A 12,797-nucleotide genomic window follows, 5' to 3' on the forward strand; every position below is an offset into this window, starting at 1 on the left:
TGCCACTAAAGGTCAAAGGAAAGAAGATGAACCCCCTATCAGTGACCAAGAGACAAAGAGAAGCTCTAATTGAACCAACAGACAGAGTGAACCTGGGTCAGAACAGAAAGTCAGATGGACAGCCCACCACTGATTAGGGGAATTGGCATCCAGTGACCAAGAAACAAACAGAAATTTCTATTCACAAAAAGTCCTGGAATCCTGGCTCTTACATCCACAACTGGTGAGAGAAGACACAAAGTCAATTCGAGGGAAGGGAGAATCAGAGTATGAGCATCTGAGGAGGTAGAGGCAGCTAACATGTCCGGCTTTGCGAAATGATTGCTGAACTGCATCATACACTCATGTTTTAATCACCAAGGAAAGACCAGACCAGAGCATTGTATTCATGGTTGCTGAGACACAACTGAAGGCAGACAGGATCTCACAGCATGTATGTTGTGCCGCAGGCTAGCATCAGCACTTATTGCTACAGAGAACCATCTTCAGTACAGACCTGCCAGTTAGGGTCAAGACAGAGGAATTTTAGAAGACAGGAAATGTGGGAGACAACCATTGCCCCCAGTTCACTGGGTCCTTGGCACATGAAGGGTCCATGATATGCTTTTCTTTGGATTTCTTAAGGGGAGAGGGTGTCCTATTTTTCATCCTGAGGAGAAGACAGTTGCCCTGGGAGGTTTTCACTAGGAAAAAAAAAAAAGATACATAGGCTGGCAGTCCACACATCAACTATCCAACAGACAGCAAAAAGGGAAACACTAGATAGGGGTTGAGCCATTGTGTTGTGGGACAACAAAGCCCTGCATCCAACTACCAAGGAAGGGATGAAGAGTGGGAAGAAAAAGGGCTCCAAGCAGGAGTATTACAATTGACACTGGGAAACAAGAGAGAGCAGAAGAAGCTGAAGAGGCCACCAGAGTTATCATGTAATGACTGAATGGAATCTGAAGTAGAAGCAGCACTGAACTCAAAAACAACACTTGAATTCAACCCACCAGAGACCAGTAGGCTGGGATCAAATCCATGCAGGTAGAGAAAATAAGGATTCTGAAAAGCAAAGCCATGTTCCTTCTGAAGAATAGGAGCTTGCAGGATCACCTGAAGGGTTCTCTCCAATAGTCTACCTGCCACATGGGCCTGCATAATTAGGATAGGAATGTCTGGTGGATGCTTTTCAAGCTTCTTTTGGCACTGGGAACATGCTCAGTCTAAAATCACCAGACAGTACTCTGTTTGGCCTTCTTAGTTGGGTCCTTCCTGTTCTTATCTCTCTTCTTCCTCTCCCTTTTCTTGAAGTTGTCCTTGCTCTTCTCTTCTAATCTCCTTGAGGAAAAGCTAGAGCAGTGGTCTCCAACCTTTTTATGTCCAAGATCTACCTTGTCCCTTCCCTGAGGCCCCGCCCCATCCCCAAAGCCCCACCCACTCCATCCCCCCTCTCTCTGTCACTTGCTCTCCCCCACACTCATTCACTTTCACTGGGCTGGGGCAGGGGGTCGGCAGGGGGTGTGGGCTCTGGGCTGAGGGGTTCGGAGTGTGGGAGGGGGATCTGGGCGGAGCCTGGGGCAGGGGGTTGGGGAGCAGGAGGGAGTGTAAAGTGCTGGCTCTGGAATGGGGATCAGGGCTGAGGCTGGGATGCAGGAGAGGGTATGGGGTGCTGGCTCTAAGAGGGTGGTCAGAGCTTGGGCAGGGGATTGGGGTGCAGGAGAGGTTATGGGGTGCTGCTGGCTCTGGAAGGGGGGGTCAAGGCTGGGGTAGGGGGTTGGGGTGCAGGAGGGGTTTTGGGGTGCTGGCTCTGGGCAGGGCAGCCTCCCACCGGGAGGCATTTACCTCAGTCAGTGGCGCAGCGAGGCTAAGACAGGCTTCCTGCCTGCCGCGGCCCCATGCCATTCCCAGAGGGGCCCAACACACCCCTGTGGACCCTGTGGGGAGCGGGGACATGTGGCTCTTAGCGCTGCCCCTCTCTGTAGGCACTACCCCCAAAGCTCCCATTGGCCACAGTTCCCCGTTCCTGGCCAATGGGAGCTGCGGGGACGGTGCTTGCAGGCAGGAGCAGTGTGTGGAGACCCCTGCCCCTGTACCCACCCACAGAGGTGTGCTGGCTGCTTCCAGGAGCGGCATGGGGCTGCGGCAGGCAGGGAGCCTGCCGTAGTGGTAGGCAGCCCCACTGTGCCACCGCGGCCAGAGATCATGATCAACTGGGAGAGTCCCCAGGATCGATCAGTCGATCGCGATCGACGGGTTGGTGACCACTATGCTAGAGGTAAAAGAGCTGCATTTAAGAGCTGAGGCTCTATACTGCCAGGAGAGAAAGCAAAGCACACTGAAAGGTCTAAGGTAAGGGAAGCGGAGTTTGCTTTATATATCCTTGGCCTTTCCCTAGTCTTTGCCTCCTTGCTTCCTGGTAGAATCAGACTGGTTGTCTGGAATCCTCCTCAAAAAGGGAGAAAAAGGAGTACACATAGCAAACATTTTACTTTTTAAAAGCCATAACAAGACTGTATAGAAATCATCAGCCCCATTACTGTCTGTCATATTGCTGTGCAACCAAAGGCCAAATTAGAAAAGTGGAAAAAACAGATACACTTTCAAAAGCATTTAATATTTCAATTAAATTAAAATGTACCTCAAGTTCAATGATCGTGATGGAGCTGAAAGCCCTTTATCCTTTTGAGAATATGAATATATATATATACATATATTATATATGCCTTCTTTAGCATTCATTGGGAGGCAGTCTGGAAAATGTTAGTGTCCTAGTGATTAAAAAGCACTTACAATACTGGCAGTTCAAACTAGCATCACATTGGTTCACTTGACAGCCCTTTAACTTTGCTATGGCTCCAGGGAAAAAACAGCCTTTTCAGAAAGACTTCTGTAGGATTCTAAACCTTGTGAAGTATTCATTCATTTAAAATAAATATAGAAAAAATATTGGAGAGTGCAAAAAAACTTCATTGCTTAATTATCTTTAACGCTATTTATTCCTCTGCCTTTAATTATACTACAAAGTAGTAATTCAAAGTAGTTATATTATAATTACATTTCAGAAATTATACATACTTTACAAAACAACAATATTTTTCCTTAATCATAGAAATGTAGGGATGGAAGTGACCTCAACAGATAATGTATTCCATCCCCTGGCACTGAGCCATGAACCCCTGACAAGTGATTGTCTAATCTGATGGTAATTCCATAAACTCCTTTGGTAGTTTATTACAAAACTTAACGGTCACTATATCTGGAAAGATTTCCTTAATACTTTACCTAAACTCCTGTGCTACAGATTAAGCCAATTAATTCTTGTCCGATCTTCTGTGGACATAGAGAACAATCGATCACCACTCTCCTTATAACAGCCCTTAATATATATGAAGATGGTTATCAGGTCTCCCCCTCAGTCATCTTTTTTCAAGACTAAATGTGCCCATTTTTCTAACCTCTCCTCATGGTTGGGTTTTCTAAACCATTTATCATTTTTCTTGCTCTCCTCTAGATTCTCTCCAATTTATCCATATTTGTCTTAAAGTGTGGTGCCCGGAATTGGACACAGTTGAGGCCTCACCAGCACCAAGCAGAGTGGGACAATCACCTCCCAATGTCTTACATATGACACTCCTGTTAATACACCCCAGAAAGACATTAGCCTTTTTCATAACTGCATCACACTGTTGGCTCATATTCAATTTGTGATCCACTATAACCCCAAGATCCTTTTCATCAGTGTTACTGCCTAGCCAGTTATTCCCCATTTTGTAGTTGTGTTTTTGATTTTTTCTTCCTAGTGCAGTACTTCGCACTTCTCATTCTTGAATTTTATTTAGCAGGTTTCAGACCAATTCTCCAATTTGTCAAGTCATTTTTGGGAATTCTAATACTGTCCTCCTAAGTGCTTGCAAACCCTTCCAGCATGGTGTCACCTGTAATTTTTATAAGTGTACTCTCTATTCCATTATACAAGTCACTAATGAAAATATTGAACTGCTCTTGACCCAAGATGGACCCCTGTGGAGTCCCACTAGATGAATTCTCTCAGTTTGACAGCAAATCATTGATAACTACTCTGAGTATAGTTTTTCAACCAGTTATGCACCCACTTTATAATAATTTCATCTAGATCACATTTCCCTAGTTTGCTTATGAGAATATCATGCGGGACTGTGTCAAAAGCCTTATTAAAAAGGAGATAAAGCTACTTCTTTCCCCCAGTCACTAGGCCAGTAACCTCGTAAAAGAAGAAAATTAGGCAGGTTTGGCAGGATTTGTTCTTGACAAATCCATGTTAGCTATTACTTATTACCTTATTATCCTCTAAGTGCTCACAAATGGATTGTTTAATGATTTGTTCCAGTATCTTTCCAGGTATTGAAGGTAGGCTGACTGGTCTATCATTCCCTGGGTCCTCTTTGTTGCCCTTTTTAAAGATAGGTACTATGTTTGCCCTTCTCCACTTTTCTGGGACCCCGCCTATCCTCTGAGAGTTCTCGAAGATAAACACTAACTGTTTTAGCTAGTTCCTTAAGTACTCTTAAGTGAATTCTGAAGCAAACTAGGAATTGAACACCTCAGCCTTCTTGATATCATCCATTATTAGCTCTCCTTTCCCTCTGAGTAGTGGACCAACATTTCTCTTTGTCTTTCTCTTAATGTATTGATAGACCACCTTCTTATTGCCTGTTATTGTAAAGCTGACAGACCCTGGTCATTGGCAGGCGGAATCAAACTGGGGACCTCTGGAACATGAGCCTCTAGAGCATAAGCCAAAAGCCAACTGGCTGTTAGCCAAGGCTGTTGAGCAGACTCATTTAACTCTCTCTAAGTGGTCTCAGTGCCACTAGATGGGAGAGACCACCACACTCAGGTGTGTGGGCTTCATTATGTCCTTTGCTAGGTGTAACTCATCTTGTGTCTTAGCTTTCTCATTTTGTCCCTACATGCTTGTATTATTCTATTGTACTCAACTGTAGCAATTTGTTCATGTTTCCACTTTTGGTAGGATTCCTTTTTGACTTTCAGGTTATTAAAGAGCTTCTAATGGAGTCATATTAGCTTCTTAGTTTTCTTTCCATCTTTCCTTCACATAAGATTAGTTTGCTGTTTTGCCTTTAAATATTATCTCTTTGAGAAACTGCCAGCTCTCCTGAACTCCTTTCTTAACAATCACAACATAATCCAGAGTGTATATTATTGTGTAATACTGTTATAATTAGGTGACTGATGGCACTTACTGTCAGCTTCAAGCCTAACAAACCATACATTAAGGCCGTATCATAGTTACACTTTAACATAAATCCAATTATGTCCTATTCTTTACTCAAAAATTGCATTTGGTTAGCCAATACTGACTTATATGGCTAGAAGGCCATGTCTTACTGTTATCTTTGACTAACTGTAGCTGAACACCTTGTTGTTACTGGGAAAGATCCTTTTTTTAGCCTAATCTTGCTCTCACTGAAGTCAATGATAAAATAATCACTGACTACAATAGGATCAGTTATGAGGGTTCCTATGCCTTCCTTATTCTTGATATCAAGTTTCCAGAATTTTTTTGCCCTTTGAAGGGACAGAATTCCCGTAGGAGGGGGAAAACAAGTATAAAGTGCAAATCAATAAGTGGGAGGGAATGATGAAAGGTGGTTGGGATGATAGAAGCAGAAGAAACTGCTCCTCCACACATGGCAGTTATATTTTCAAGCATGCTAACTGTGCTGCTCACGTCTGATGCTAACTTTACTGTTCATTCAGTCAGTAATGTTAAGGCAGAGACATTGACGACGTAAATTTGGAAAAGCCAAAAGTGTTCTTGCCTGTTATCTACCTGTTTTGTGGAGGCTTATGTCTCCAGAACTGTCAGTCAGCACCTTTCAGGAGCACTAAATTAAATTACAAGATAACAAAAGAAAACAAAAAGGTTCAGAGCAGTTTGTGTAATACAAGGTTGATGAGAAATAAGGCTTTTTTGTTTCATTTTAAATTTGAAAATGTGGTTCTGTTTCATCTATAAAAACTGTAAGCAAATGACATTTTAGTTTAAAATGAATTGTAAAGTTAATAGCACAATGTACTTACTTAGACTACTCAGTTGTCTAATTATATTTGCCAAGGAAATATTGGTGACACATTCCAGTTCATTCTTGATGCCTCTGGGCAGTGCTGTGTGACACAGGTGCCTGGGGTCTATGTTTCTTTTCACTAATGGCATTTTGAGATATCAGAGGGCTAGCACACCTGTGAAGAAATTAAACAGAAGCATTATTATGGTTTTCCTTAATTATTTTGGTTCAGATCATTACATCCAATCAAGTCATTAATACTGGCAAGATTAAAATACCTTCACATTTAGGTGAAGAAGGGATTTCTTTGGCCTGAAAGGTTAGTTACATGAACCTGTATGTTTGAGCCTGATTTTCAAACTTGTGAACTTTTATCTGACTACTGTGTCAATGATACTATGAACATTTTGTTACTATTCATGTTTTTCTGAAAAAGATGGAAAACACCTCTTTTGTACTGTAATTGTATCTTTCTCGACACACTAGTTCCTTACGAGGTCCCAGGCAAAATCCAATGGGAAAATCCTCTTGATTTATGGGAGGAAGTCATACTCCCCTTTTCATATCAGAGTGGTGGCTGTGTTAGCCTGTATCAGCCAAAACCACAGTTGAGTAAATTGGCCTCAATAGCACTGACCCCCCCACTTGGTAAGGCAACTCCGATCTTTTCATGTGCTGTACTATTTATACTGCTTACTGTATTTTTCACTCCATGCATCTGATTAAGTGGATTTTAGCCCTTGAAAGCTTATGCCCAAATAAATTTGTTAGTCTCTAAGGTGCCACAAGGACTCCTCACTGTTTTTTCAAATCAAACTCCCTTCCTATTGAGACAGACACAGCGCTCATATCATTCAGTCTGGAAGGCAGATATGAGAAGCATATTCCAAAAATCAGTTGGCAGGAAAACTTGGTATTCCTAGCATGCATTTCCCTCATCTTGAAGTCTAATAGCTATTTCTATATCATACCTAACTCAGGGGAAACAACAGGAGACTGATGGATCTCCTAGCCATCAAGCAAGGTTATGAGTAAAACACTTAGCTCGGCTTAAAATGTGTCTGGTAAAAGCAGAGATTTCCCACTCCGTTTGTGGCAGAGCATCCTCACGCTGTTCCATCCGATGGAGGCATAAAATAGTAAATTAACTGCCTTGCGCAGCAGAGGAGACTTTTTCCATAGTCAGTTTAGAGGCGGGTCTGTAGAGCTTTCTCTGCTAGAGTGGAAGTTTTGGCTTATAGCTGAAAGCTAGATGGTATATTGGTGGTAGAGGGTAGGAGGACAGCATTAAAGCTAATACTGGAACCTTAAATGAGTATTTCTACATTTTCTGATATTTAGGTGTTTTGAACTCGCATTACAAATTTCTGAATTGCTGACTCCGTTGGGAAATTTGAAGTTAAGTTAAAAAAAATTAAGCATTGTATTTTAAACCCTAAATCAGAACTTTGTAATTTTTACATGTGTTTTGCATTATGTCTACAACAGTCTCATAATGCTAGTTTAAATTAAAACTATTTACAACTGTAATTCTATTTCTGTTTGGGAATTTCTTGAAAATTTGGGGAAATTCCCCCTCCCTTCTTTAATGAATGAAAACTTGATATAGAAGGAGTCACTACAATTTGGAGAAAAAAAGTTCCAGTTTATGAGGGAATCAGACCCCCTACTGAATGATTAGCTGCACTGGGCACCTGTCAAATTGCAACAAAAAGAAATTTTACAGCCGAACCTGCCTACTTGCTGAGGCAACTGAGAGAAAGGCAAGAAAACCTGTCCTGCCAAGGACAATCTGTCAGAAAAGGAAAAATTCCTTTGCAGCTGCAAAAAGATGATTAGGCATAACTACAACAAGGCTTAAAACCCCAGTCCTTCTCCGATCCCCAAGGGCGTTTTACTTCCTGGCAGGTGGAAGACTTTATAAGCCCCTCACATTGGGTATGCAGAAGTCAACAGGCTCTCCTCCCTTCATCAAGCCCATGAGGAGGTAGAAGGCCCATGAGGAAGGGAAGGGTGCGTGTACAATCCTTAAAGGGGCAAAGGGTTTTCTTTTCTATGTCAGCCCACACAAATCCTCACACCTCTGAGGCTGTGGATGAGGCAGGGGGTGGTACAGGTCTACACGGAGGATTATGTGGAACTGACCTATCCCATGTTCTTTATAGAGACCTGGTGGACAGGTCTCTCACCAATGCCAGTGTGCAAAGTGAGTGGGACCAGGTTCTGCCTCCTCCCCACCCCATGTGGAGTAGTGTTTACTCTGAGCTTCCTCAAATACAGAGACTGGGATTGTGACTGACCCTTATATGGGATGCCTGGAGAAAGAAGGCTGCTTGAAAACTCCTCTGCCACCTTCATAATGCATAAAGGCTAGTCACAATGTGATCCTTTATGTATTGAGTTGATAATCTTTAAGTGTTATGCTTTCATTACAATAGCTATTCAATTCTGACAGATGTCACCAATTTTTTAAGCAGTGAAAAATGCTTTGGATCTGATTTTTCCTTGTTTAAATCCTACCCCAATGTATAATGGCACTGGTGAAAAAAGTGAACACATTTTAAAAAGTACCAATTTAATGAAATTTGAATGAACTACCTTTGAAAAGTGAGATAGTTACTTAATCCACTATGTTACATGCAGGCACAGCTGCATCCTCTGTCCTCTAAAAGCCTTCAGCAGCTAACTTTTCTTCCTCCTTCTTACCTTTTTCCAAATGCCTCTGGCAGCTGTAGAGGAACCTGCCTGTGGCACTTCTGCCCTGTACATGCACTACATCTCCAGTAGGAGCAACACTGTCAAAATGACAAGGATTATGTCAGTTTCATTCTGCTCCTAATGCTGAGGGAACACTTTGGGGAGCACCCCAACTCATTGCTTTATAAAACACTTTGGGATGGTCTGAAAGTTGCCAACATATGAAACTCAAAGTCTCTTCTATGAAAATAGGGTGTGTGTGGAATTTTTAGGAATCTCCCCTCCCTCACCCACAACACCAGTAGTTTAGCAAAAGAAATACAACTTTTTACCAAAAATTGCAACTTTTAGCGATTAACTTAACTTTCAATCACAGATGGGGGGACACCATTTTGAAGAGCGCCCTGCCCTGCCCTGCCCTACACGTGACCTTGCGCACATCACGCATGCGATGTCACACAGGCAGGGGCAGGGTGGTGCACTCTTCAAAATGGCGTTCACCATCTGAAACTGGACAAAACCACATCTTGGTTTGTCTTGTACCAGACCCAAGACAAACTTTAAAAAAAAGCAGGACTGTCCGGCTTAAATCTGGATGAATGGCTTGCCTGTCACGAGCACAGGCACAGGGCATTATTTTCCCTTGCAGAACTGGCCTACAGAATTATTTCAGAAGTGCAAGGAGTGTGGGAAAATGTTAAATTCTGCAATCTTGTGACAAATATAAACCCCAGTTGTCAGGATAATAGGTCACATTTCCTCTCAGGGACAGTCAGACAGGAAGATCGGAAGGATGGCAAATGTACATATAACTGAGAAAAAACCCAAATGCTCCACCTTTGCTGCTAACTTGCTGCCCACAAAACTAACTGGTATTTAATCTACCTTTCAGTCTTATTCTTGGAAAGCTTGTAGAATCTTCCAGATCAAGAGGACTTTTAAAAAGTTACTTCTGATTAAGTTCCATTTGGGGACTATGAATCTTGACAATATTTCCTTAATGTTAATGAAAGTTATGTATCTATATCCCTACACAGTGTGCTGAAAATGTAGCACTGAATGTTCTTGCTTTCAAGGATTTAAATCAGACTTATATTTTCTTTAATATATTTTTGTGCCTTAATATTGCCATGATTCTTCCTACCTATGTTTTAAAATACACAGTCCAGTAATGCTTTGTACATCCCCAATTTTCAATCAATCATTTTTTGACTGCTAGCAGAATGTTACACTTCAAAGTTTGTGACAGTCAAATTTAATATAGATTTTTTAAAAAATAGCAAGAGAGTACATAACAGTCATTGTGTCTGCCTACAGTCACACACTACCAGTACCCAACTCATTGCTTTATAAAGCATTTTGAGATACTCTAAAAGTTGCTAGCATATGAAACTTAAAGTCTCTTTTATTAAAACAGTGGAAGTTTTAGGAATCTATTCCCCTCCCCACAAAAAAACCCAAAAGACTATTATCCATGGTTTAGTAAAAGAAATATAAAATTTCACCAAAAATTGCAAGTTTTAGTGATTAACTTAACTTTCAAAATATTCTACTATACATTACAGGAAACTTAGCAGCCATGGATTTATTGTGTAATGTTGATATCACAGCTTCAGATTTAAGGACAAATTCTGATATCTTGCCAGAGCAGCTCCACAGTGGTAGCAACAAAATTTCTGAGGAGGAGGCTAGTGTGTAAACACCTAATTATGATGCTTAGTACCAAGCTATCATTTAAGTTATATAATATTTACACTTTGGAGACACCTGCATTATACTAGGCCACTCAAATTGTGTGTGTGTAATTTAGTAGTGTATTAACTACATTTAAAAGTTAAAATGGTGTGTCTAATAAACCAGTACTAGGCTCATGTCCTGTAACTGCATATTACTTCAACTAGTGTTACTAGGAGATTTATACTTTAAATTCCTCTGCATGCAAGTGTATAAGCTTGAACAGAAGCTACTTCCCCGCCATGCCACCTATGGGGACTTGGGGATTTCCAGACCACTGGATTTGTGCTTATACAGGTGGGAAGAGAGGGCTACTCTAAGTATAAGTTAAACTTCTCCCTTCTGTGCAGACCTATTAGGAACACGTGTTGAGCACAAACTCCCAATGGGCAGGACATGTGGAAGATCAACTTTGCATTGACTTCACCTACACACCCTATCTCAGGACTACGATGGGCTTCTACAGTGTGAAGAATTCTGCAAGATGAAAGACTTTGCACTGGCCCTCTGTAAACAGTAAATGCTGAGATATGTGCTGAATGTCCTTCTATTAGGATGGAGCGTTCAGCACAAAGCTCTCCAATTTTTTGTTACCACCACCTGCAAATGCTTCAGATAAGATAAATAGCATCCACACTTTGCCAACATCCATGCTTTTGTTAAGTGGGAATGCTATTTGTTGCTGTTCTCTTAGACTATTTTCTGACTTGCAAGTCTAAATATGGTTAAGTTTTTTAAAAAATCCATAATTAAAGGAGGTTTCTCTCTCTCTTTTCATTTCTGGATTTTTGTATCTTAAACCGGCAGTAAATGAGTTTCAATTTGTTATGCAATAATTGTTTTTAATCATATCATCTTATTCAAGTTCTGGTCTGCACCTACTTTTATGTTATCTACAATGTAAAACTGTTATTTGTGACTTTAAAGATAAATACATTTTTTTAAATGCAGAAACAAAAATAACCAACTATCAGCTTCCAACAAACTTACCCATATTTAATTAACAAAGATTTATAGATTTACTTGGTGTCTAGCTTGTTAATAGCTGCAATTTATTTTTGTCTAAGAAAATTAACTATTTTACAGGCCTGTTCCTAGAAAGACCTTTCACAGGGTGAAGCACTTATTACCTTCAGTAGCAGAACTACTGAAGACAGTAAAGCACTAAGCCTGTAGCATATCTGGCCCTTTGACATCTCGCTCACCCCCTGCATCACACATGACCACCCCTCACTGTTTTTTCAATAAGCTAAGTTACATGTTGTGTTAAATACCAGAGGTCAATTGAGAGTAACACTTCAATTTTTAAAATTCATTTGCTTTCAATTAAATATTTTAAGCAAATTTTGAAATAAAAAATATGTATTTAGCTATTTTTCAGTAAAATAGTATGTACAAATATTTTCCTAAAGGTAAAAAACACCGAAGTTACAACAAATAGAATTCTTGATTTAAACCAAAGTAACTAAAATGTATTCAAATAACAGGATACTCAAAATAGAATGAAAGAATAGCAAACGTTACACTGCATTATTTAATTGATATTTCATATTTTGTTACAATAATGCTTCTAGATATTTTTAATATGAACTTCTCTCCATTTCATATTTGCTGAAGGAATTTCTTTGATGACCTATGATACATTAAGTGTACAAGATGATGAAAAGGTTAGAGACTAGATAAGCCAATATCATTATAAAGCTTCATGGCCAAATGAAAATATTAAAGGCAGAAAATGGTAAAACACATTTTTTTCAGATATTGAAGATATCACACTAAACTATAGTAAAAAGAAAAGGAGTACTTTTTGCGAATACAGACTAACATGGCTGCTACTCTGTAAACTATAGTAGAAACACATAAAGGACCTTCCCCTTAATAGTTTACTACAAACAAAAGGGATGGCTTCCAAAAATGGGCACAAGGTCTAATTATATATTACTGTGGCAAGAATGAAAAAATAATTAAATTCATAATATGCCAAGCATGCGTTAACACAAATATATAAGTCACATACCTAGAGATATATTGTACATATATGCCCAGTTTTACTGTTATGGTCTTAATCAAGAAGAATCTGATGGCTCCTTGTATTCATTCTTCTACTGAAGCTTCTGAATATGTAGCATAATTTTTAAAAGATAACACACACACAATTTTATCTGTATTATATATCTATATAACTATATCTTTGTATTAGATATACGATTTAAAATTACTACACATAACATACATACACAGACTTCAAAAGAGGACAGTTGCAGAGTTTTCTGATAACACTACTAAAAATTCTTCAGATTACACAGGACTCAT

The 12,797-nt window shown here is 40.1% G+C and overlaps 1 protein-coding gene across 9 annotated transcripts in view; it reads right to left on the reverse strand.

The window, feature by feature from the left end:
• The window catches only part of WASF1 (WASP family member 1), a 174,321-nt gene that overhangs the window by 69,594 nt on the left and 91,930 nt on the right, over window positions 1–12,797 (reverse strand). For 4 of the 9 annotated variants that reach the window (XM_038397605.2, XM_038397608.2, XM_043510818.1 and 1 more), the window contains one exon: window positions 6,070–6,228. The exons of 1 other annotated variant lie outside the window; for it this stretch is intronic. In XM_038397605.2, the coding sequence (XP_038253533.1) occupies window positions 6,070–6,202 (133 nt within the window). In that variant the 5' untranslated portion in view covers window positions 6,203–6,228. Of the gene's footprint in view, window positions 1–6,069; window positions 6,229–8,759; window positions 8,849–12,501; window positions 12,600–12,797 lie in introns of those variants that run through there. 4 more of the 9 variants (XM_038397600.1, XM_038397602.2, XM_038397604.1 and 1 more) reach the window with 3 other exon arrangements.

This window comes from Dermochelys coriacea, chromosome 3 (assembly GCF_009764565.3).
Source record: "Dermochelys coriacea isolate rDerCor1 chromosome 3, rDerCor1.pri.v4, whole genome shotgun sequence".
NCBI lineage: Eukaryota > Metazoa > Chordata > Testudines > Dermochelyidae > Dermochelys > Dermochelys coriacea.